General features: G+C 34.5%; 1 protein-coding gene across 4 annotated transcripts in view; it reads right to left on the reverse strand.

Annotated features, from left to right (window-relative positions):
* TRDN (triadin) overlaps positions 1-24343 on the reverse strand; it is a 306860-nt gene that overhangs the window by 168209 nt on the left and 114308 nt on the right. For all 4 annotated transcript variants that reach the window (XM_054697795.1, XM_054697794.1, XM_037518773.2 and 1 more), the window contains exon 10: positions 9764-9841. In XM_054697795.1, coding sequence (XP_054553770.1) covers positions 9764-9841 — 78 coding nt within the window. The remainder of the gene's footprint in view (positions 1-9763; positions 9842-24343) is intronic.

Here is a 24343-nt window from a genome sequence, read left to right on the forward strand (position 1 = left end):
GATGCATCCTATGGTAAGAAATTATCTTCTAATAAGTTTCCTATAATGTTCCTTTCTTTTATATAAAAATCTTACCAGCTAGCTCTTTATAACCAGATACAAGTTTTGTAATTTCATTGCATAGCTTTACCTCACTCATATCTCATCTTTCTCCTAACTTCCATTACCCTTTATGATCTGTACAACTCACTTTTACACTTTAGTAAAAATGCCACAAAATATTACCCACTGCATCAGGGCATGCCTTGTTGCTCTAAGTCTGACTTCTCTATATAGGCCACAAGTGAACCTTATGCCTGTATGGGACCTACATATCCATGACAGAGACATGAAGTCTTCATTCTGCTCTTAGGCAGCTTATGACCAACCCATCAGTATGAAAAAATAAATAAGTTCTAAATCTTTAGGTGTGAAAGGAGCAAGAAATTTAAGACACCATATAAGTTCAGTCCCCACTATTTACAGAAATGGAGAAGTCAATTGATTTGCAAATATCTTACAAGTGATTAGTGTCAGAGCTCATTGAAAACTGATTTCTTTATAGGAAGTTCTCTTGACCACATGTAGGTGGTGGCATTAATAATATCATTTCCATTTGCAATAGTAAGTACTAATTACGTATTTATTCATGTAGATGATGACATGTATTCATGTTACTATATTTGACCTCATCCATGCAAATTCCATGCTTGTAATGGAATAATAAAAGTAGTTTAACTATAGGGTATATACTTATAAATGTTTTCTTAAACTCATCCTCCTACTTCTTTGCTATAATAAATGATTTGTGGCAATTTTATATTTAATGTCCAGCAATTGCATGTGGATAGACGTCTTCTTTTCCTCAGAAATTATTGACAACCAAAAATATGGTGTGTGAGGATAAGGGGGCTATGTGTTGTATAGGAGGAAAGAAATAACTCTTCAGGCACTATTGATCAAAATTAAGGAGATAGGATCTGTTAAATATGTTTATGCAAAGATTTTTTAATGCAGTTTTATTTTTTGGTGAATGGTGAGGGAAAAAATTTTGCTTATTATGCTATTATGTTTAATCACTGAGAATTTTATCTGAGAATAGTAAGGTGTTAAACACTTCTGATAAGTATATTCAGGAATGTACTTATAGATATTTGTGGATAACAGGTCTCCCATGCAAAGTGTGAATAATCACCTATAATGTTAATATGTTAAGTTACCATTTGCATTCAATCGAATAGGGTAAACTATCAATTATAGGCATGTACAAAGATGATGTAAGTTGTGAAATAAATGGGAAACCAGTGTCTCTTGAACATGCAATTCCTTTCAGGCCCAGTGGTAGCTTCTAATAGATGTGAGAAGAAATTCTTTCAAAAAATTTAATACTTATTTGAAAGATGGGGAAATATTATTTTTAAGTTAGATTCATATTCATAAGTTCCATTTAAGTTATGACCATAATTAAATACAAATTGGAAACAATGACCAAAATCGTGGCATGAAGTAGTTATTATATAAGATAGTTTAGTGCTATGATAGCCAATTTTCCCTAGCCAAACATATTCTAAAAAATATGGTAGGAATCAAAGGAAATAACAGATTTTTTATATAATTAGTTTTTATATTCAAATATTTAAAGCAATGATATTTCATTATAGTATACAAAGCATGTGATATGGTGAGAGGAGTAAAATTCAAGGAAGCAAAGACACAGTGAAGGCATGAGATAAGTGACCTCAGATACCAATTTCATCCATATTTCATAAAACAAAGTGAGTGTTGTGAGAAAATTATTTTTTAAACTGTTATGAAGATGCAAATAACTAGAATTTAGACCAAGACATTTGCAATTCTGAGTACAGATTGTTAACCATTATACTCTGTTTCAAGACAGAGTTCCCAACATCTCTCTAAGTAATATTAAGATTTTAAAGACTTTATAAATGTACAGAGATTTTTTATCCATAATCAGGTCAATGAATTTTCTTTGCACTTCTTTCTGATAAAATCCTAATTAGTTTCCAATACCTTGTGAACAAATAATCAAGTATGTGTGTGCATGTGTGTACATGTATATATGTATATATACATATATACGCTATGCTTTTTAAAAAGGCATTAGAATATAAAATATGTCTAAGTGCCTACATCTTGACTGTTATAACAATATTCTTCAAATCAAATGGCATACTTTAGTGCCACATGTGGTTTCCTTTTCACATAATGCTTTTTTCTTGCAACTTCATCCTAAGGAAGTTCCAGACCAAAATAGTGCATCAAGAGGACTGTGCATAATCAGCCTCACTAAAAACAGCTTGATTAATACTAAATATGTCCTGGTTCCTAATCAATTATGTTAATGAAGTCACAGGCAGCACATCTGCAAGCCCTGACAAAGCCCATGATCTCAGCATTGCCTAATAACTTGGACTTCTTGGGAAGTTGCTCAGTGTCAGCAGCCAACCTGCCTCTCTAAGAATGAAAAGTGAATACTAATAACAAAAATCCTGTAACCCTGCAAAAATGTTAACATAATACTGGATTCCAGGATGAAATGTCATATTAAATCACTCTTTAAATCTAACAACAGAACCTATATTTACCACAAAACAAATGACATATCCTTTTCCAAGTGACAGAACGATAAGCAAAGCATTTGCTTTTGGTGTTTTATGAATCGGTCCTAGGAGACAAACAGAAGTCACACACTTGAGCAATCTGACTATCAAAGTCTGACTCATATTGGGCAATTATAGTACTTTGACTTATGCCATCTTGTAACAATAGAGTTAGAATTTGATGAAACTTAAGGTGACATCATTTTTTATTACCTATTTCTTGTCCTGTGAACATTTGGGAAGTGAAATAGTAACATGTCAATTTTGGATCAGGTTATCTCAAGTCATATGAGCTATTATAGTCCAGATGCCAAAAGAATTGTACCTCTGATTCTTTCTCTCTCTCTCCAGTTTCTGTAATAGCTTTTTTCCCCCTAAATCATTTGTTTATAAACTATGTAGCCAGTGATGAGATTACTCAAAGTTTTTGTTGAAATTACCTCAGGATAAACTCAGTTATATTGAAGCACAGTTTTTTCTTTTATATTTAACTTCTATCAATTATAGGCATGTACAGAAGATGATGTATGTTGGGAATCTGTAGTGTTAGAAAACCACATACAATAGAAATGAAATAGGCAAAAATCACTGTACTCAAAAAGAAATTTAAATAATTCTTAATTATATGAGATAAATGTTTCCTTAATACAATAATTAAGCTTAGAGGTTGCCAGTGGTACGGCAAATTCATATATACATGTCCTAACTCCCATGTGACAAGACTTTTAGAAAATGACTAAACTTAAATAAGACCATTAAGAATGGAATCCTTATCCCATAAAAATGGTGCCTTTCTAAGAGGAGAAAGAAGCATCAGAGCTCTCTGTACCCACTCTGAGGGTAAAAGGTGGCCAGCTTCAACCCAGGAAGTGATCTCTCACCAGAATCCAGCTATTTGCACCCGAATCTTGGATTCATATCCTCCACACTGTGAGAAAATAAATTTCTGTGTTTAAACACCCAATCTAGGGCCTCCCTGGTGGTGCAGCAGTAGAGCGCTGGGTTGCGAAGCTGCTGGCAGCCTCTGCAGCACCGGTTCGATCCCCGGCCTCCGGGTGAGGGTCCCACATAGCGCGCAGGCCTCTCCTGCCGCCAGCTGCTCCCCTCAGCAGTGTACTTCGTCCGTCTGCCTGTTCTGCTCCCTGCTCTAGCTCTGGTGAATTCTCTCACCCTCCCGTGCTTCTGACTGCGCACAGTGCTTGTATAAATAAATAAATAAATAAATCTTAAAAAAAAAAAAACAAACACCCAATCTATAGTAATTTATCATGGTAACCCAAGATGATTAAGATACCAAGTTGTACCAAGTTGATCAAGAACTTAAGAAATTATTGTATCAGGCTTCCCCTGGTGGCGCAGGCAGTTGAGTGCAGCGCTGTGAAGCTGTCCGCAGCCTCTACAGCGCGGATTTGGTCCCAGCTGGGCCACGAGAAACCCACATGGCGCGGCAGACCTCTCCTGTCTCACCAACTGCTCCCCTCAGCAGTGTACTTCGGTCAATCTGCCTGTTCTGCTCCCCACTCTGTCTCTGGTGAATCCTCTCACCCTCTTGCACGTCTAACCTGTATCCCAGTTCTTGTATGTATGAATAGATAAATCTTTAAAAAAAAAAAGAAAAGAAATTGTTGTATTAAGAGAAACTTTCCTTCACATAATTGTCACAAATATACAGATGCCATTTGGTGCCAAGTAAGTGAAGGGATGAAGAGAAAGCATGGAAGTGAATGGAGACCATAGGAAGCTCATCCCATACAAATAGAATACATTGAAAAAATACATAAATCATATAAATAAATAGAAGACCCCTGTAGACCAAATAAACCATAGCGAATTAGATGGGAGACACGAATTTCAAATCCTGGACTATTCTCTTAATATTTAAGAGGCACTATAGATTTGGATTTTTGGAGCTAGACTTCACATGAACTGTGCATGAAATCAGGGTCTCTAATGATGAAATTATTTTTTTTCAGATTTTTTTAAAATTTGCAACTGTTAATTTATTCAATTTGTGCAGTTGAGCAAATCAAACTAGTTTACATACTATATAATAGGTTGCTATAATTTACAAGTATAATGTAACCTTCTTACCTCATTCCCAGTGGTATTTCTCTTGCTCTCTTGTGAGCCTTTATAGAATGTTTTTTGTACTTGGCCTGAAGCCTTTTGTGTTCCCAGAAAACTAGCAGTTGAATTTATCCACAAGTGACATTCCAGTCATTCTGAAGGACATTTGGCCAATGAAATGTCACTCAGGTGACTAATATTAAATTAAAAGCATTTTTAGAAATATGCAGTTGCTCTCCAGTTCCTTCTTAAATCATCAAGGGATTTGCTACGCAGATGTGGCCCTGACCCACTGGCATTGGCAGTAAATGGCAGCCTAGAAAAAGTGCAGAATCTCATGTCCTACCCTAGAAATACCAGAATCTGCATTTCACAAGATCTCTAGGTGTTTGCACACACAATGAATTTTAAAACACTGTAAGTGGCACTCTGAACAGATTTCAGAACACGGTGTTTCCAATATGGAACTCTACTAAATTTAAAACTTTGTCTTTTTCCTAAAAATTGCTGACATCTCAAAAGGTAGGAGCATAGGATCCTCAAACTTCATTGTCTGAGTAATAATATAATAAAAAGATTCCTGGGAATAGAACTAAAAATTTAGGGTCAGTGTCTAGTTTTCCTATTTAATACCTAGCATAAATAAATAAAATCCAAGCCTGCATTTGTTAATCATTAATAATAAGGTCTACTTTAAAGGGGTTTTGAATATCAAATATTAAATATATATAGGTATAGCCAACATAATGTTCTAAATAAATGTGAGTGGAAAGAGCATATCCATAAATATGCCTGGGTTGGGATCAGGCCAAAAAATGCACAGAACATGCTGGTGTCCGAACACAACCTTACCATAACTTCACCTGCCCAGTTACTCAAATTCTTCTCTGGTTATTGAATGTGTGAAACCTAAATATGTAGCCAAAAGGCTTGGTGGAGTCTATGGTCATATGGCCTATGAATTTCTCAACAAGACATCAAGATAAGGTTTAATTTAAAAAAGAAAACTAAATTTTAAAAATGACTATTTGAATAGTCTGATTTCAGCTATTTGGTGTAAAACAGTTGGTGGTAGCTGTAAGATTTGTTATACATGGATATAAACCAATAGGTCTTGAATTTTAATGTGCATAAAACTTAATTAAGAGCTTCTAAAAATATATAGGTATTTCCTCTGAATTGCCAGAAATCTGATCCACTGTATCTAAGATGTTATTATTCATTTTTTACCAACTTCACAGTTGATTTTGATAATGGTGATCTTTGTAAAAGGTTTGTTAAGTCAACGAACTACAAGGTCAAAAGATAAGTCCCTAAGCTCATCAATATTAAATACAATAATAAGAAACATGCAAATTATTATAGTTTCATTCTATCTTCTTTTTTTAAAGCTCTTTTTAAAAATGTATTTATTTATGCATAGAAGAATTGGGGTAAGGCCAGAGGTGGAATGGTGACAGGATTCACCAAAGACAGAGTGGGGAGCAGAATAGGCGGATCAATTGAAATACACTGTAAGGGGTGCAGCAGGTGAGACAGGAGAGGTCTGCTGTGCCATATATATGGCTTAGCTACTTGCCATGGATCCAACCCAGGCCAGGGCAGTCATAGTGTAATAGCACTGAGACTTAACCACTAGGCCACCAGGGAGGCCCAGTTTCATTCTATCTTTACAACACCTTTCTGTTAGTTAATATGAGTATCATGATTTTACTAATAAAAACTTGATGGTGGGGAGGGAACACAATGAACTATGGTGGAAGCCTATGGGTGCCTTGGTGCTGGGGTACTGTCAACATCAGAAGGGTGTGGTCCTATACATCTAAATGAAATACAGTGTTGTAAACCAATGTTACTAATACAACAACAACAAAACTCTGAAAGTTTAGGTATCAGATTTAAGGTCATCCATGCAGAAAATGGCAGAACCAGAATTTAGACCAAGACCTTTGTGATTCTAGAGCACAGGTTGTTAACCACTATACGATGTTCCAAGACATAGAGTTCCCATCATCTCTCTAAGTGATAGTAAATGGTCAACAGGGCTTGGGTCACCTTTGTGGGGGGATTTGAGGGATTCATGAAATAAACTGAAATTTACAGACATTTGCTTCTCATTATTAGCTACTCATTATGCAATGTGGTTTTGGGAAAGAAAAGTTAAGCATGATATAGAGATAAAAAGACTACCTGAGTGCATTATTCCTGACAACAGCCATGTAATATTTTCTAGACTTCTGTGTACAGTTTAGACAGGTCTGCTAGGTAATGTTCCCTGGATGTTCCATGGAAAGCTCTCTCTCTGGACCCATACATAACTTTCCATCTCTTCCTCACTGTGCTTATTTTATTTCAATGAATTCCCATCTTAGTTAATAGCAACAATGTTCACCTGGATACTTAATTTAGAAAGTCTGGAGTCATTCTAATTCTCTTTTTTAATGCATCATTATTTAAAAAACATGTTCTTTAATAGTATTTATTGTTACATTCTGTACATTTTACTTAGATATTAAATGTCAGAGAATACTGCCATTCAACGTCATAAGAAATACTTCCTAAATTTGTCTCTAACCTTCAAAAATGAAACTCATCCACATTATCTTTATTTTTTTGTTTTCTTTTGGGAACATCAATTACTTTTGGGAACATATCTCTGATGTATTTGTTTTTTTAATTAATTTATTTTTTTTAATTTTATATATATTTTTACATCATTTTTTTTCATTTTTGCACAACGTATGCATTAAGGAACTCTCCTGCACTGCTGGTGGGAGTGCAAACTGATCCAACCACTATGGAAAGCTGTATGGAGATTCCTCAACTTGCTAAAGATGGAGCTTCCATATGATCCCGGAATTCCACTCCTTGGTATTACCCAAAGGACACAGAAACATTAATTCAAAAGGGCACCTGCACCCCTATGTTTATAGCAGCACTATTTACAATAGCTAGCTATGGAAACAACCCAAATGCCCAAAAATAGATGACTGGATCAAGATGATGTGGCTCATTCTAATTCTTAATCTCCCTCAGCACCTATATCCAATAAGCTACTTACACCAATTGATTCTCTTTTCAATTATCTGTCTGATTCACCCACTTTTCTCCATCCACTACATACCACTTAATGCAGGCTTTACAACTTTTTGGACTATTCTTTCCCCAAGAACCTGCAAGCATAGCTTGATACCATTCTAGCCCTAATGACAGCAAAGTTGATCTTTCTACATGAACATGTCTATTCCATCCGTGGTAAGTCATCCATCTTCTATAGGAAAAAAAATCTCTTAACTGAGCAGGAAATATCTGTAGCTCTGGAAGAAGATATTATACAAGGAACTACATATGTTGCCTGTAAGGAAGAAAACTGGGTGATTGGTAGGTAGGATTAGGAGGAAGACATTTTAGCCTGTATCTTTTTTTGTAATATGTTTTCCATGTAAAATATTGAAATATTAAAGGAAAATAAAAATTATTCAGCTGGGTAAAATAGCATGATTACAAAGATTTGTAAAAATAAGCAAAACTACAATCAGAAAAAAATAAAAGAAAGAAGAGAGTAGGCAAGTGTAAGTAGAAAATGTTGACAAATATATCAGCAGTTTAGTATATCAGGGTTTTTTTTTTTTAACTGTTCAATACTTATGACAAGAGTTAAAAGATAAGAATAAATCCCAAACTTTGCCAGAATAATAATTCTCGATCTGTTCTAGCCTGCCTTTCAATCAATCCCCCCAAGTCTTCTCAGTGCCTTCTTCCTTTTCTCCCTGCTCAACTACTTATGCTACTCTGAAAAAAAAAAAAATTTTTTTTTTGTTCTCACCTCCACTCTATTGTATATTCCAGTTCTTATATTGGCAATGTTCTTTTCTTCCTTTCCTGTCTGATGAACACTTATTCTTGAGATTTAAGATTAAATTTAAGATTTAATGGTCACCTCTGCAGAGAAATATTTCCAAGGTCTACCTTATTTCTCCAAAATAGATCCATGTGTTATGTCCTCCTTTCTTTACATGTTCACAGTAATTTGTACTAAAATTTTTATTTATCACATTGTGGGAATTAACCCACTTTTTTAAATCCAGCCACAACGATTCCTTTCAGAGGTTCTGTGATTTACAGAACTTTTCTGATTCTTGACTCTGGCTACACCTTGACGTGGGACCATGAGGATGACAAGGTGTGGCCATCTACAATCTCTTCTCTCTTACACTCCAGATCATGATCCATGATTTTCTTTCCTCAAACAGTCCTTATTCTGGGGTGGTGGTTGTGTGGTCCTCTTTCTGGGTGAGTCCTTATAAGATTTCTTACCCTTTATCTCAAGGGATGGTCAAAGCCAACAGGTAGTGTTGAATGGTTAGAAATTTAACAAGCAAGTTTGTGTCCACATGTATACACAGAAGTTTCTTTTCATTGTGAGACTGAATGGAGGTGGGAAGGAGTTGTGATAGTCTGTGGGAGACCACCATTAGCAAAAAATTTGTGGTGCAGTTCACTTGGATTAAAAATGTGTTTTGTACCTGCTCCTTTTTAATAACTTTTGATTTTATATGAACGTTGGTAAGGAAGGAACCATTATCTATTAATTTTTGAATCTCCAGTACTTTGGACAATAACTGATATGATCTTATGGTCAGGATTTAATAAATAGTTGGGGGCCTCCCCTGGTGGCGCAGCAGTTGAGTGCTGGGCTGCGAAGCTGCCCGCAGCCTCTGTAGCGCCGGTTGGATCCCCAGCCACCGGCGAGGGTCCCACATGGCACACAGACCTCTCCTGCTGCCCGCTGCTCCCCTCAGCAGTGTATTTTGTCAGTCTGCCTGTTCTGTTCCTTGCTCTGGATCTGGTGAATTCTCTCACTCTGGTGAATTCTCTCCCGCACTACTGACTGTACCCAGTGCTTGTATAAATAAAGAAATAAAATTTTTTAAAAAATTGTAATTTAGGAAGAGTAAGCTATAACATGTACATACTAAATCTATTTGTCAAAATACCAATCATATTGCTGTCATTATTTTCATTTGTTTCTCTGCATTGTATTTTATTTATACTATAGAAGATCTCTGGGGGAAAAAATAAAAGAAAATACTTGCCTTCAAGCTTATGTGACGCTGGAGTGGTTCTGAAAGCTTTTTCTGTTGATACTGGAGGTGGTATGGCTGGACTTTGTCCTGTGCACACAATGCAAGAGTAAGTATTGAAAAATAGTATTAGCCAATTTAATATTCACACCTAAAATAGCTTGATCTGTCCCCAACATGCATAATTCATGATCAGAAGTATAAATTCATATTATTATGCAATAAGAAAATAGTTATTAGGCAAGATCTTTAACTGGATACACACACAGATTCATTTATCTTCAGATCCATTACTGAATATATTATTTTTCATAGATGTACATACAATGTTAAATATATCTACTGGACTTCATTAATAGAAAGCCTACATGCAATCAAATAAAGCAATTTATTTTCAATATGCACTTCAAATTATGGAAACTAAAATCACAGAAGCTGAGAGGAATCATAATATATAGAAAAATCACCATTTTTTTCATTTAGCTAAAAATTTTCAAATGATATAATAGGGCAATAAAAGAAGGTTAAAATTCATAGGCCTTTTGATATTAAACAGGTACATTTTCTCCTGCCAAAATAAATGACCTGCGGTTAAGTAAATAATGGGCCAAAGGGAAAATATATTCAGTTTTATAGAAACTTGAAAGGATCCCTCAAATCTCTAGGCTTATTATGAACTGTATCAAAACCCACAATCGTTTCTGAGTGCTTCCTTATCCCCAATGATTTCTTTAATTAACCAAACCATCCAGGCCATGAACAGTAAACATTAACTAACATGAGATCCCCTATGAAATGCTTGCAAAATATTTTAGCATTAATTTTTATTCCGTAAACTTCTGTTGTCTGCTTCTTTTTAATCCAGGAATCAAGGTGGGGATAGGCACCTTCTAAAATCTCACTGACAAGTAGATATTATCAAATGTCAGCAGAACTGCCTGCTTACTGAAAGTTTTCCTTTTATAGAATGCATCAAAATTAGTTCACTCTGGTGAGTTGTGGATTTACCAGCAGAGTGATCAGAGTTGCACATTCTGTGGTGGTAAGGAGAGCAGAATCCCAGACTCTCAAACCAAAGAGAGGTTTGTCTCCGTTCATTAGAGGATTTTCTTCTAGTTGTTAGACCCATTCAGGTTGATTCATGGACACGTTCAAATGTGCATAAAAGCCAAACATATTGTTTCAAAATAGGCAGGCTATACACCTCAAAAAATATCTATCTATATTGATTTTAATTATTTTTCCTCATGAAAACAAAATTGAATATAAATATAATTGAGCACAGAAGTTCCATTTCTAGTGAGCTGAGATAAGGTAAGACTGGCACACTAAAAAGAAGTTTGATATATGATTCTCACCTAGTTAAACTTTATACAGTACTTGCTTTATGCCTGGAACATTCCCAGTTTTGATCTATTAAGTCATTTAAACACCATAACATCCTTAGGATGTAGGTATAATTTTCACTGTGCAGTTTGAAAACTAAAATAAATTGGGGTTCAAGTTAGTCAGTGCCTAAGGAATGGGGCTAGATATCCGGGAAACTCCAGAATTGAAGTGTTGAAACACCTCTCAGGATGCCTAAGGTGAGCTATGTCCATCTTCCCTGACAGACCATGACTTTGCTGGGGAGGAAGAAAGGAGTGAAACTTCCATCCAGAGTTTTCATCTCCTTAGTCTATCTGTGGGATATATGCTTGGGAAGATTTGTTCACAAATCTTACTTGAGAAGTGTTCTTGGAAAAAAAAAATTCTAAAGAAGGACAGCATTGTATAGCTTTTAAGATGCAAGCAGAGTCTAGATTGGTGGGGGGGTCAATTAATCAAGTAAAGCTTAAACTATAAGTGGTCATGAATATAAATAAATAGTCTCTAAATACTGAGGTTTTTAAAAAATATCTGCATAGAAGAATGTTGGTTCAATCTAAGCTGCTTTCTTTCCTGTCATAAGCTTCTGTGAACAGTGTGAATATATAATCATAATCTCTACCAGTCTTGATAAGCTTTTTAGGAATTTACTTAAAATGTATGATATTTTTTCCCAGGGGAATGATACATATTTTAAATTGTAAAATATTCATATATTTACTTTTAAAAATATTAAAATGATAATTTTACTAAAAAAAATTATTGAATAGTTATGTTCTAACACTAATCCTATCCTACCTTTGATAAGTTCCGAATATACTGGCTAAAACAGACTTAGAAACAGATCATTATAACACAGTGTGATGATGGGGTGTAACATATCCAGAAGGAATATTGCAAAAATATTCCTGGAGGAAATTAATTGTAACCTGAATTCAAAAACCTAACAGGAATTTTGTGAGTAAAGAAAGGTGGGAGAGATTAAAGGATTCCGAGCAAATTATCTGGTGGAAAAAAAGATGCCAAAATATGTACAGCTCTTAAAGCAAAATAAACAGGGGTCTCTGTGCATTATTCAGTTTGCATCAGAAAATTTCTATGACTATAGTTGTAGAGAGTATATGCAGGTGTCCCCATTATCTGAAAGGGCACTATAAATTCTTTGCTTAGCCAAAGTGGTATAAAATGAAGATGCAATTACCATTGATTGATATGAAAAAATTTTTAGGGCCCCCAGGCCTAAAACACAACCTACAAGATCACACCATAGCACTACCCTATATTAAAGCAGGGAAGAGATGATAAATGCACAGAATTTATGAAGTGGTTCCAGGGAAGGAGCTTGGCTGTGCTCAGGGCACATGTGTGCTGCCTCTAGGTCATGTGTTGTAAAATACTAATGCTACATTTCACTTTTTGACTTTTGTTGTAAAATTAAAAATTCTCCTTGAATTTCTTTTGATTAGCGAAAACAGATACTAAAAATAGGTCTTTTATAAAATTTAAGTGGTGTAATGCACACTTTTGAAAAGAAAGGGTTACCTGTATTATGCTTTCAAAGTGGCTGACTATATGGTTGCAAAGTGATGGATGCAGTAAGAAAAAAGGAGCACAAGAAAAAGAAAAAGAAAATAAAGATGGCTGCCTGTTTCCATGGTGACAATGATAGGTAACATCAGCAGGGAAATTATTAGCTCAGGGTAAGTTTTTATTGTGCTCAGGAGTCCCGAAACAAATCAGTCACAATATATTTGAGAGTGACATATGACTTTAGTACTAAGTTTTCTATTATGTTCAATAATGTTTTAGAATTCTATTGAAATCAGAGACCATTTTTCTATGTAAATGAACGTCATATATATTATATAATAATAACATTAAATATGCCATGGTAAAATATTTTATAGTGAAAGCAATGTTATTTAGTATAAAGCTGCATGCTGAAGAATCAGTGATATATGAGAATTTCATTGTCATTACTTATAATCTGTATGAACTTGAATATCTCATGAAGTCTCAATTCCTCAGTAAGGGTCTTTATAAAATAAGAAACATGTTTCATACTCTTAGGAGGATGAAGTGATAAAGCATCTAAAACTTAGAAAATATGCAAAATATCAATTATTTTTCAATAGTGTATTTACAATTTATATTCCATCTAATTTTGCAAGAAGACTTAAAACAGATTATGCAAGAAAACAAAGACATAACAACAGATAAAATTAAACATGACAGAAATAACAGAACTCATTTACAGGAAAAAGGCCTATAATTGTATTAAGAATATATTCTTTTGGAATTCCTGAGAATTGTAACTCTCTAAAAGAAAGATTTAGGTTGTTGAAATTCACATTGGAAATCTAAAGGTGCCCTTCATATTACAAGCTATTACCTGAAAATCCCTCTGACATTCAAACATAGGTGAGTTGGCTTTATTTTTGTTTCTTGAGTGATTTTGATGGGCTTATTTCCATAATACCTGAGTGGCGTGTTTGTAAGTTGCCAATGTTTTATTGTTCTGACTTTTTTTTTCACACTAGTCAATATGATTGTTTTTGATTTAGTCAGGTTCCACTGGGGATAGTATACAGTGTGCATTTCTTCTAATGATCTAAGTTACTGATGTTTTCTTTACTTTGTTAGAATGATAAATGGAATAACTCAGAATCTCCAGTCAAATAGGAGGCTATGAGCTGAATTCAGATAATATAAAGTTAAAAACAACTCACTATACTAAAGTTTAATTTATCTAGTTTCCTTATTAAAGGAAATACATGGTTCTAAACCATTTCTAGACAACTGAATTTCCTTTAATAAGGGCAGCAAATTTTCCATTTACTGATCTACTTGCTATTTATGGAATTATTTAGTCATTATTGTCACTGGCATTATATGGTTTTTAATTTTAACAGACGACCTATATAGAGGTCGCTGAAAAAAACAATTACTTTATTGAGTTATTCCAATAATATATCTTACTGGTAATTAAGTCTCGTGATTTTTTTTCATGATTTCAGATAGTTTCAAGTACATGGATTATTTAGTATAAAGTAGCTACATATCCCTAATATGAGGGTGTTTAAAATACCAAAAGCTTCAGCTTCTTTGATCAAAGAGCATCTTCCAGGTCAAAATGTTTCTACTAGAAAAGTTTCTTTGCATCCTGAAAAAGAGCTTCCCTAATATTCCATGTGTTACTATATATTTGCATATTCACTTTGATGGGAAGCAAGGAATAGAAGTTCAATATATATTTCATACCTTCTTTTGATTAAAAATGATAAAGGTAACATTAGTGGGTTTTTTTTCCCTTTTCATGTGAATTTTATGAAGTAGAAATATTTCCCATGGAACAGCCTACTAAAGAAAGGAAATAAAATTAGGTAAAGATCATATCTTTGCTCCATTTATCTTAGTATCTCACTATGACAGAGTGTCTGGTGTTTAGGAGAACAACAACAACAAGAAAAGATGCATAGAATCATACCCATAGCATTTTGGGATGTGAAAAGAATTTTTGAAAGCAGTTATTCCAACACCTTAATTTTTCATATGTAAAGAAAAGATCTCTGGGACAAAAAGTGCCTAAGTAAGCTCAGACATTGAGAGCAGGCCCAATTTAAGATTAAGGTTTTTTGATTCTATTTTATTTTTCTATTATTTAACATCTACTCAAAAGGGCATGATAAATGCCAAGCATCCAACCTGTTCTCAAAATTTGCTCAGAACCCTTGAAAGATATGTGAATATTCAATTCCCAAGATAATAAGTTGTATAGTTCTGTTCAGTTGTCATGTTCAATTTAATTATTAGATGTTGAATTGACCTCAAGTAGAGGTTGAATACTCAAAGTTCAATCTCCTTGCTACCAGACCTCATTTCCACAATACTAGCTGGACTACTGACTGAGTTGTTTATAAAACATTCAGACTTACTATTTCTTCACTTTTCTTCAATAATTTCTTTTAATTTTCTGAACAGTATCTCAACTATTCACCAAATCATATTTACCCATAGGGTAAGACCAGGATAAATAACAGAGGAAGGAGAAATGGACAAATCAGTAATATGAAGGGTAGGTTTTTCTTTTTGTACAAAGACCAAATCCCGTAAAGAAAGAGACAAATGCTGCAAATTAGATGGACTTAAACCTCAACTTAAAAAAATCAAAATTAAAAACTACCACATGTTCTTAGAGTGCAAATATCTTACTTGTACTGGAATTTTCCAATGCAATGTGAATTCTCTGGTATTTCCAATTTTTAGTGGTAAATTGGCCTATTCCACTTATCCCTCAAATCTTAGTTCTTTTATCTTTCTTTATTTCCTTTTATCCACTCCCCTCACAACTCTTTATTGGTTGTAACCAATATATAACTTATCATTTGATTCTCAATACATTTGTGTATTTATAAGTCTAAACTTTTAAAAAAAAAAATCCTCATTAGACTATAAGCAATCTGAGGACAGAATCTAGAACATCAATAAACATTTGGTAAAGGAAGAAGAATAATTAAAAGAGAAAATGTTTGATTAAATGAATGAAGGAATAAATGAAAGTTGTCAAATGTCACTCTTACTGTTTTTGGAGTGTTTGAATCTGAACAGACTGAACTAGAGAGTTATTAGTTCTAGGTTCTTTAACCCTTGGTTGAGTGTAAAATGCTTCCAAAACAATACATTTAAAAATGTATTTTTTTGTCTTTCTTTTTTGCAATCATTTATAGTTCCAAACCAAAGCATTTGTTTTCTTTCTGTGAGAAACTTTAACACTTTGTTTATAAGTGAAACAATAATTTGCCTGTGAAAATGAAGTATAAATACATTTACCCAAAGGTGGTGGTAAAAACTGAGCTAAAGAGGGCCTCCCCGGTGGCTCAGCGGTTGAGCGCTGGGTTGCGAAGCTGCCCGCGGCCTCTGCAGCGCCGGTTCGATCCCCGGCTGCTCCCCGGCCACCGGAGGAGGGTCCCACATGGCGCGCAGACCTCTCCTGCCGCCCGCTGCTCCCCTCAGCAGTGTACTTCGGTCCTTCTGCCTGCTCTGCTCCCCGCTCTGGCTTTGGTGAATTCTCTCACCCTCCCGCTTCTGACTGTACCCAGTGCATGTATAAACAAAACAAACAAACAAATAAATAAAGCATGCCTCTATTAAAAAAAAAAAAAAAAAAAAAAACTGAGCTAAAGAACAGAGATGAAGAAAGGTAACTATTGGTTGAACAGCTCAATAAACAGATAATGTTCACACTATGATCTGGCTATCTACTGATTCTCTCAAATTGAAAGACTATATAAATTGTGTGTCTAAGCCTAAAGAATTTTGCACTGGAGAGGTAACTTAAACTGTGTTTTAGTGCCAAAAGATGACTTAGAGTTATCAATAAACTGAAACACAAAGCTGAACAACTAAGCAGATTCACCCATCTCACAAATAGGACACGTGTACACATTTCTAACGCACAGCATAATGCTTTCTTTAGGTTTGCCATTACTTTAAAAATAGCATAACTGGACCAGTTATCATAGTGTTAAAACAGCTTTGAACAATTATAAATATTATGCATTATATTATGTTGTAAAATTCTGTAGTCAGTGACATCATTTTATAGTAAAAAGCAGATCTTAAATACTGAATTCTACATTGTAGTAAAATGATCATTTTAATGGATATTTTAACCCTGTTCTCTTTAAAGATGATTTAAAACACAAATAACACATCTTTTTAACCATTAGTCATGCTGATTCAATTTTTAAAGTTATAATTAATAAACACTAGGTCGCTAAGATGCTGTTTACCAATATTAACAATGTCTAACATTCCCTACCCAGAATGGGTGGTTAGGAGTAGGTATAAGGTGAAAATGACTCATTCTGTTAGAAATTAATTTTTCTGTCATGAAAGATACTTAAAATATTATATTTATGATTAATTTTATGTACGCAACTGAACTGAATTTAAAATGCATTGTTTTTCTGCTGTTACAGAAGTACCAGTTCTAATAAAATTGTTTATCAGTCAGGTAATTATAACATGGCATATATGAGCACATTTAGTGTGTCTTAGTTCTCCTGTCAAAATGTATTATTTCAGACTTTATATTCATTATCACTTTTCAGAGTCAACACACTTTAATGATTTACTCAAAGACTGAAAATCAAGTCACGCCAAATGAGCATGGGAAAGTGGTGAGTGGCCTGCAGAAAGTTGAGGAAAGAAGATGATTCCCAAGAAAAAAATCATCACATTTACAAAATGTATTAAAGGAATTTACACACAGAATAACAAATTTACTTCTCAAGAGGTAGGAGGCTTGACATTTTTGTAAACTATCTAAACATGAAGAATAAATAATGCCTCCTTCTGTCTCATCTTATCTGGTTGTTTGACTTTAGGATTCTACCAAAGAGGTTATTGACAAAGAGCAGCTGGCACCGTTGATTACTAAATCAATTCCCAAAACACTAGAATCTTTTGTTTTCATTCTCAATAATGTCAGGAATTACCCAACACCTTAGAGATAAATGTCTTTAATGTTCTCTTCCATCTCAACTTGTCTCACACTAACCATTTAGAACATGATACACTTAAAAATCTATTAATGGGACAGGGTAATATTTTATCAGACTTTCTGTCCAGCTTAACAGATACTCAAGAAATTTAGAATTAAGTTATATCTGATTTCTTCAGTGATTTTGATAATAAGCCAAATATGCCCTTGAGTATAGAGTTATAGTCCATCCCACTTAGGGATTTAATACTCCTTTCACTGGCCAATAGAAAAGGTATTAGCAAATTGCCTGCTTTTTTGACCTATGTATTGACAAAATTTAGTAGCACATGTCTGATTTACATTATAAAAGCTTAGATTGTGAATTTATCTAAATAGACCACTTCGAAAATGGAAGAAAAAGGACAAAAGAAAACTTATACAGTAATGACCTTTTTAAGTGTATATATCATTCTTTTTAAAGAGTTGAAAACAATATTCAGCCATCTAAGAAAATCCCACTACTTCCTCTGGGTTGAATTTCCTAATCTATGAGGTCTCTGGAGAGATTATGACCCACCACCAAGGGTCTGGTGCAAATACTGAGACGATCCATGTCTGGAGTTGAGCACAGTGCGTGGCACAATCTTCACACTCAGTAAGTGAGAAATCTTTTCTCAACATCATCATCATCACCATCATCATCATCACCATCATCATCATCATCATCAGTGTTATCACCACTACAACTAAAGTCTTCAAAAATCCTTAAATGGTATGTGCAGAATAACATGCAGATGACAATTTGAGCTTTTCCCCAGCTCCAGGAAAGTCATGTTAGACAAGCTCTTAGTGAATTTCCTTCCTCCCTATCCTCAAATGCAGGAAGATATGTTCTTAAAGAATAATATGGCATTTGAAAAATAGGAGTTCATTCATATAAAATAAAATCAACTCTCAATTTCAAGCCATCCCATTCAGCTCCTCCACATTCAGAGGACATGGCAAAGAGAAAGGACATTGCACTGTCCTACCTCTCTTCTTTTTTTCCTTCATCTGTGGGAAAATTCCTTTTCATTTTTAAATTTTTTTTTCTCTGACACATGCAAACATTACATGTTCACAAATAATTCAAAAAGACAGAATAATGATAGAGCCAATTAAAAAGAAAAAAAAAAGAACCTTCTGGTTTTGAAGTTTACCTGGGGGAAGAGAAACAAATCTTTGACGTTTTGCTTTAATGTAGGATTTTCTAGTGAGTTCTTTAATAAAGGTGATAAAATGCTACACATTTCCAACTACAGGCAGATAAAAATAAACATTCCAAAGCTTTCACTTAATATATAAAGGACAAAATGCGACCATGTTAATAATTATTTCATAAGCTTAACACGGCAATTAAATTCACAAATATATGCTCACTTGAATGACACATTTGGAAGTCATCCAACTTCTCTTCCTATTTTAAGTCATGTGTAATTGAAACTATTTTGCCATTTAAAACAATGCACACTCCTGATCCAGTCTCTACCGGGAGGCTATTTATAATTATACAAAAAAAATAATATTCCCCTGGGAGAAAATCATTGTTAATGTGTAATCATTGCCATGAATAATAGAAAATGGAAAAAGTACACATCTTGTGCCACCTCCATAAAAGACAATATTAAATCATCAGCTTGTTTTTCTGACACATATTGTGTTTCAATGTGACAATATTGGTACTTTTTCTGTTTATTTTCCCTCACTTTCTATATGTGATTCCAATTGTTACAAACAAGTTTTATCTACTAAACAAGTGCTCATTAAGTAAAGGCTGTGGATGGTTGCAGTAGAAAGGTGTTTGTAGGTGACAGTTTTTCCTTCAGCAAAGCAGTAATATAAACTACAAACCAGAAATATTGAATTAAATAGAGTAGTGGAGATTTGAACGATATAAATAATTAAGAGTGAATGACAAAGTGTAATACAGGACTCTAATTTGAAACACAGTGATACAGATAACAAAAAACTTTGTTCAGTTTTTACCTTGTATTTATTTCTCAGGTCACATTGTTAATAAAAAAAAGTCCATCTAATTATTTCACTATTTTCCTCCCTTAGGAGGAAACATTGATCATTTATGTAAGAATAAATACTAAATTCATTGTAAGCAATTAACCATAACAATGACATTAAAGCTAATGATAAGCAATGAAAAATTACTAGGGCTACACCTTTATGAAGTCAATCCTGACCTCTGTGGCCTCCTGCTTTCTAGATGTTTATAGTGAGTACATTCAACATCACGTGATTTAGTACTTAATTAGTTCCTTCTTCAATTTTCTCTCCCACCTGTTTTTTTTTTTTCCCCTTTGTTTCATTTGTGATAATCTCCAACAGACTATTATCTGCTTCTGCTCTGAAACTCCCATCAATACCACAGATATCAAGTACATACTAGGATTTCACTAATGATCTGGAGGTAAAAAGAAAGACATTTAGCAGCATATCAACTTTGATGCTGACCAGGACATAAATAGGCAAAATATGTTGTCTTTGAATGTAGAATTATTTTTACTACTATGTGGAAATAACTGTACCATTATATCTAACACAGAATTTTTTGAGAAAAAAATCAAAATAGACACTATATTGGGCTAGTGTCACCATTATAGAACTGATCAAAAATTACTGAACAACTGGTTTTGCAGTCTATCAGTAATGTTATGTTAATGTTGTAAAAATCATAACAGGTTCATCCTGAACAAACATCCTCCCCAGGATAAAAAGAGCTAAGGATAAAGATTATTCATTTACCAAAAAGGTCTCTATGAAAATAGATACATGAGACTATTCACTTCATATTTAGTTATATTGAAATAGGTGTGGAACTTAATAATTATTTCCATATTGAAAAATAAGGTCTACTTAAGAAAAGGGGTAAGAACTATACATTTATTTGAATAGTTAAAACATCATAGATTCTCTATCCTTTATTAGGCCAAAAAAAATGAGCCTTAGAATAGCACCAAGAGAATATATTCATATAATTACTAGAATACTTTTTTAAATCTGCACTCTTGCATATAAACTGACAGATAAGATTATTACAAGACATGACACATTAATAAATAACACCTAATTAGTTTGATAATTCTTTGATTAAGCCTTAATTTTCCTTGCTTCTCATGCAGTAATTCAAATTACTCTGCATTATTTGTTCCTTTTTAGACTATTTTAGAACATGCTTTGAATAGTCTCAGTAGGATATCTGAGAAGGAATTTATTCTTGTCTGACAGCAGGTCCATGCCATTAATGGTGTCAAAGTTAGACCAAAATGACACTTTAATGCAACTGCCTCACAGCAAAGACATTCCTCTACAACTGACACCACTTTTAAAAGGATAAGAGACAAAATTCTGAGTGTATGAGAAAATGAAACTTAAACTTCCATTTTGTGCTCTTTAAATGGACACAGAGTAAGTGAAGTTACATGAGCATTTCATTGTGGAGTGAGAAGTCTGCTTATTGACTAGCCTTCTTCCCCCAAATGAAATCCCTTTTTTTTTGCAATGAAGTTGACTGAGAAAGTGGTAGCAGCAACAGAGGAATCAGAGCCACTCAGAAGTGCTTGGATCTATTTCTGTGTACATTCTACCTATTTATAGTGACTAGAATGTTTAATGGATTGATTTAGGCAAATATTTAAATCTGGTTCATTTATCTTGAACAGCTTCCACAGACTTCAAATAATCAGAAGGCAACTCCCACAGGCATATGCCAAGTCCAGAACTATGCATGCCTGTAATTAAATATAGGCTCATTCTCCTTTACTTTTTGTATTTTTGCTTAATTCTGTATGCAGCCTGTAGTTTACTGATGCAGACAGTAAACCTTCCTTTGTTAATTCTGATCCTCTGTCTCTGGAGATACTACCAATAACTCCTTTAAAAATCTTTACACAGGACCTGTTTGCAATGCTTAGAAAGCTGTCATCTTTTTAAATAACAAGATTATTTCGAGGAACAAATAAAGAGGTCTGCTCTGGGATAATCATGAACAATTTTTTTTTTTGTCAAGATAAATACTATAGATTTTTAAATTAATCAAGAAACATCATGTATCCAAGAAGGTATAAAGCAAATATTTTCTGATAGAATACTGTATGTAAGACAATAAATAAAGACTTGCTAAGGAGGAAATGATAACAATATATAATAATGCAATCAAATATCTAAAAAGTGATGGATGGTAAAGGAGATGAAGGCACCAGGCCTGTGTTCACTGCTAAATCCACAGAGTCTAGCTATTCTCTAGAACTCATCTAGAAGACACTTAAACCACAATCATTAATGTATGCTACGCAGAATTTTTGCATTTTTCCTTATTATCATCCTACTAATCATGTTATTATTGTATAGGTAGCTGAACTAAGGCCAGAAGACATCAGATGGCTAGAGTGTGGTATGTTATTTGCTGTTTCTTTCTCCCTGAGAAAATGCTACTTGTAACAACCCTCAGATATGTGTTCAATTAGTAAAGAAAGAAGAGCCAACCCTCAGAGAGCCATGGACTCTAAGTGCTTTTTGACCATCTGCTCAAGTATCCTGCAACAAATCCCATTATCAGCCTCATTTGACAGAGGAGGAGATGGAGGCCTAAAGAGATTGATGAACTTGCTGAAGTCATATTTCAAGCAAGTGGCTGGGCCTAGATTTGAAGTCATGCAGTTTGGCTCTGGAGTCTTTGTGCCTAGCCACCTGTTCTCACAAACTGTGATATTAGTGCTTCGTATGGTTGCCTCTGAAGCATAAAAATAAAATCACACAAAACAACAGAAATCAGCCAAAGATGGAAAGGAATCTATTGTTCCACTTTAGGTTATAAGCAAGTTCAGTTCTAATACTTTCCCTGCTGTTGCACAGTTTTTGGCAAGTCGTCATGCATATTTTATTGTTCACATTTATGCGTAGACTTCATTTAAGTTTATACCACTTGCATGAACTGAAATTGTTAAGATAGTTTGAGAATTTTGTGTTGTAACATTAATTTCATTTTAAAATCATGTTTATTGAGGTAACTTTGATTTCTAACACTATATGAGCTTTAAGGTATGGGCTCATACCTCTTTAAGTAGAGTTAATTTAAGTCTCTTACATATAGTTTCCATCATCACTTACATGAACAATGGTTTAGTAGAATTTGCCCTTCTTTCTTTCAAATTCATATTTGAAACTCACATTTCAGCAATATTCAACAAATTTTTCCCATTTCCAATCCCTTAAGCAGAATGCTGCCAGAGCATGCTCTCTGAAATGCTGATTTTGTGTCCAAAATTCTTCAAATCCTCCAAAGGTTCTTCCACACCAGTTTCTACTTGATTGTCACTGCAAATTTACCACATCTAAATTCTGCAATATTTCCTACTCTTCATTTATCCTCTTGCCAGTCTGATATCCTCATTTTAATATGAGCACATCAGTTTCACATGTGCTTCCATGGTCCCTTTCATTTTTTTTTTTCATTCTTTCTTTTTTTTTTTAAAAAAAAAAAAGATTTATTTATTTATGCATAAAAGGGTTGGGGCACAGGCCAGAGATGCAGGGTGGTGAAAGGATTCACCAGAGACAGAGCGGGGAACAGAACAGGCAGACTGACAGAAATACACTGCTGAGGGGAGCAGCGGATGAGACAGGAGAGGTCTGCTGCACCATGTGGGTTTCTCCCTGGCCGGCCAGGGACTAAACTCATGCTGCAGAGGCTGCAGACTGCCCCACAGAGTGGTGCAAAACAGGGAGGCCCTATTCTTTCTTTCATCTTTGTTTTTGTGTATGAATATAAAACAATCCCTATGTGCTCCACAACACTTAGCAAATATTATCCAATTTTTACATTCCAATGTGCATTACCTTCCCTGACACTAGGAATCACAGATACCTCTCCTCTAAAACTTGAAAACATTTAATGAGTGCATCATATAATCCAAATTTCAGGTCTCCTTTCTTTTTTCAATCAACTACCCACTCCACTTGCTGAAGTTAGGGGTCTTCTTTTTGTATTCTTCTATCTTCCTCTCTGCTCAACCTGGGGCTGATGAATACACAAAAGACACCCCGTGTTTGTATGATGACGTATTTCATTTACTCTCCTGCCCACGCCATTTCCATCACTGACCTCTTCCTGAAAATCCACAAATTAAATATCCAACTGCAGATCTCAGCATTGGTTGTGAGAAAAGTCTGTGAAAGTACCTGGAATGAACCTTGGTATTTAGCAGGTGCTTAACAAATGAGGTTTGGATTGGAATCTTCACATTGTTCTATTTTGCAGATGAATACCATCTGTGACTTTCAGAATAAGCGATGGATGAGTTCAGTGTCCAACTTCCTCAGCCTCGCCCACTCGAGTGAGTTTTGACCCACTCTCTTCCTTTATTACCTATTTATGGCACTTTTTATTTTGTTGTTTTTCAGGTAAACAATTTCTGAATACTTCCCTTTTTCTTTTCTCTCCTTCAGTTTCCATATTAAAAAATCCATGATTAAACGGAATACTTTCTATCCCTTCCAAGATCAAGTTTTTCTTTCTTTCCCTGTATTTACCCTAACTGATATTTCCAAGTTCTTCCTCTCTGAACCATCTTGCACAGGATTTCCAATTTTGTTTTACTTTCTAGTTTCCCTAAGTGTCAACCAAACTGAACCACTGGCAATCACCTGTCTATGACTGAGAAGTTGGGAGATTTGGTCCCAATCCC

This window comes from Talpa occidentalis, unplaced genomic scaffold (assembly GCF_014898055.3).
Source record: "Talpa occidentalis isolate TD23 unplaced genomic scaffold, MPIMG_talOcc4v2.1 talOcc4.2, whole genome shotgun sequence".
Taxonomy (NCBI): Eukaryota; Metazoa; Chordata; class Mammalia; order Eulipotyphla; family Talpidae; genus Talpa; species Talpa occidentalis.